The 2419-nt window shown below is 40.3% G+C and overlaps 1 protein-coding gene across 1 annotated transcript in view; it reads right to left on the reverse strand. All coding sequences in view use genetic code 11, as the record gives it.

The window, feature by feature from the left end:
• The window catches only part of EGR_06150 (hypothetical protein), a gene marked incomplete at both ends in the record, with an annotated part of 8544 nt that overhangs the window by 2125 nt on the left and 4000 nt on the right, over positions 1-2419 (reverse strand). Inside the window, 2 exons of the mRNA XM_024495399.1 lie at positions 603-694; positions 970-1208. Of these exons, the coding sequence (XP_024350230.1) occupies positions 603-694; positions 970-1208 (331 nt within the window). The remainder of the gene's footprint in view (positions 1-602; positions 695-969; positions 1209-2419) is intronic.

A 2419-nucleotide genomic window follows, 5' to 3' on the forward strand; every position in this document is an offset into this window, starting at 1 on the left:
TATTTTATGGATTTTCAAGGTAGACGAAGCCTAGTAGAGTGCAAAATGAATGTCATCATGTCTTTGTCCAGAAGTTACAATAGGCGATTTCTGCCAAAAATGTCGAACACCAAGTAAGCTTTATTAGGTAAACTGATCATAAAAATTGTGGGTTTTACCGCACTTCATTTACCTTTTGGTAACAGATAGACTTACAAAATAAACGCATATGGGGGGGTCATACGTCATGTGGGATTAGAGTTGCAAGTCTACAACACACACACCTTTCTTATACGCATTCTTGCAATACAGTCAAAAATTTAGTCACTTGTTGAATCATAAATCCAAGGAATTAAGGTAAATGTCATTATGTACCATCAATTTCTGGCAATGGTTTTATGGGTTTGCGTTTCTGGAAAGCTGCAACGTTACGATGGTTTTGAGTCTCCATAGGTTGTACTTTCACTCGACGGCACTGCCTTCCAGCCATGCCTACTGCCTTTAAGTTAATCTTTACGTTAGCAATAAATCTTTCATACTGGTATGGTTTATAACAACTGCAGCAGAAACTCGATTCTCCGTGACATCATGCAATTGTCAATAGTTTTAAATTGATGACTTACATGGGAAGGCCTTGGTTCATAAACCACTCGTTGACTTTTTCCATATCCCAAAGACTGATTTCGTTGGTCTGATATGTCACCAAACTTTTGTCCTAAAAGCATTTCAATAGGTAACCTGATGGAAACGCCCTGTTGTAATGTGTTCCATCAATGAGGTCGTAGTTTTTCCAAACTTTTATAATAGCGGCGAAATGAGAAATCTTGTTCTATGAAAAGCCGATGATTTTAAGAAAATGTTGGGCAAAAGATAACCTTATTTTGAAGTGGTACAGTATGATGGATGACAATTTCTAGGAGGATACTTGTTTCATAGTCAACCGAGAATCACAAAATGTAGAAGACATAAAGTCAATAGTTAGAGGCCTACATAAATCTCGGCCTTGTTGTCCCTGACGGACATTTTGATGTTGGCCAGACGGTGCAGGAGTTCACTGGAGGCGTCTTCGAAGGTGAACTTTCCCGAGAAGTCGATGCAGGTCCGTCTGGCTGTGAGGACACCCAACCACCCATCTGGCAAGTAGCCCTGCTCCACTCGGCAGAAGATCATCGGCTTATCCAACTTCTGTGCATACTGTGCCTCTGCCAATGGCAACCAGAGGAAGACAACTAGGTCCATGCATTGATTAGCTTAGTGGATGGGCTTCAAAAGGTTGAATGAACTAGGTGGCTCAATTACGAGCGTGTCTTGTGGCGTGGGTTTACAAATAATCGCATTTGCTCTTTGAATTCTGTTTATGTACTAGGGTAATTTCTTTTGCATTTTAGGATAGTCACCACTGCGTTAATTAAAGCGTGATTCATGTAACGAGTGTCAAGTCGCCAAGATCCAAATGCACTAATATTTGTTAGTCCCATTTGTAATTAACTTCTACAACTGTCGAGAACTTCACAGTATATCAATGGAAGGTATGCTTAGAAGGTTCACTATCAGGGTCTAAGAGAAAAATTGTTCGTTACAGCCCGTGTATCATCTACATGTGACACACGGGAGATCTTTAAAAAATGAGGGGCTACGTATACGTGATGCAGACAGCTGGCATAATACAGTACAAGTTCACCAACCCCGAGAGCGCAATTCTTGTTACAGATGATGGTTCATTTTCATAACCCACCTCCCACACACTGTTGAACTTAGAACTGCCGAAGATCGGGACGCAGGCAGATGCAAGAGTCATATTTAGCATGCGCACAACAAAATCACGCAATAATTCTTGGTTTTCGAAGACTAGCTGCGGGTTTAATTATTTTGGTTTTGTAAGCTCGGCTGTATTCGGACGTTGATAGTGCTCTGCGTTTGTCGCGACGGAATAAGCACCACCAAACTATCACGTGAAATCATGAAAAAATGCTGAGAATATATAGTGTAACAGAGCATGAATTAATCTCCATCGATACGTGTCCGCAAATCTGTTCACCATATAGTCACCGTTCATAATAAACAGGAAGAGGATCCAATTTTTGCACTAAAGAGACACAGAGAATTACTTCTACTTACATCGTTCAATGCAAAATGAATAACCTACAAGGAGATCATCATATAGGGCAACAACTTATACCAAGCGGCATAAACGATTCGCTGAGAAAGACTTTAAAGGTAATGTACTTATGCAGACTAAACCCGCCTCATTTACTATGATTCAGTACTGACAACCTCGAAATCTGGAACAAAACTAGGAATTCGCAAAACACACGTTCCAGGGTGCAACAAACACTTAAAATGGCGTTTGTACAATACAGAAATGAATTGCAGCCTCGGAATTAAAGTGAATAGGTATATAAACAATTGTTTTGCTCGCTAAAATGCGTAGGGTCCTCGA

The sequence above is a fragment of the Echinococcus granulosus genome, assembly GCF_000524195.1.
Source record: "Echinococcus granulosus chromosome Unknown EG_S00051, whole genome shotgun sequence".
NCBI classification, from domain to species: Eukaryota; Metazoa; Platyhelminthes; class Cestoda; order Cyclophyllidea; family Taeniidae; genus Echinococcus; species Echinococcus granulosus.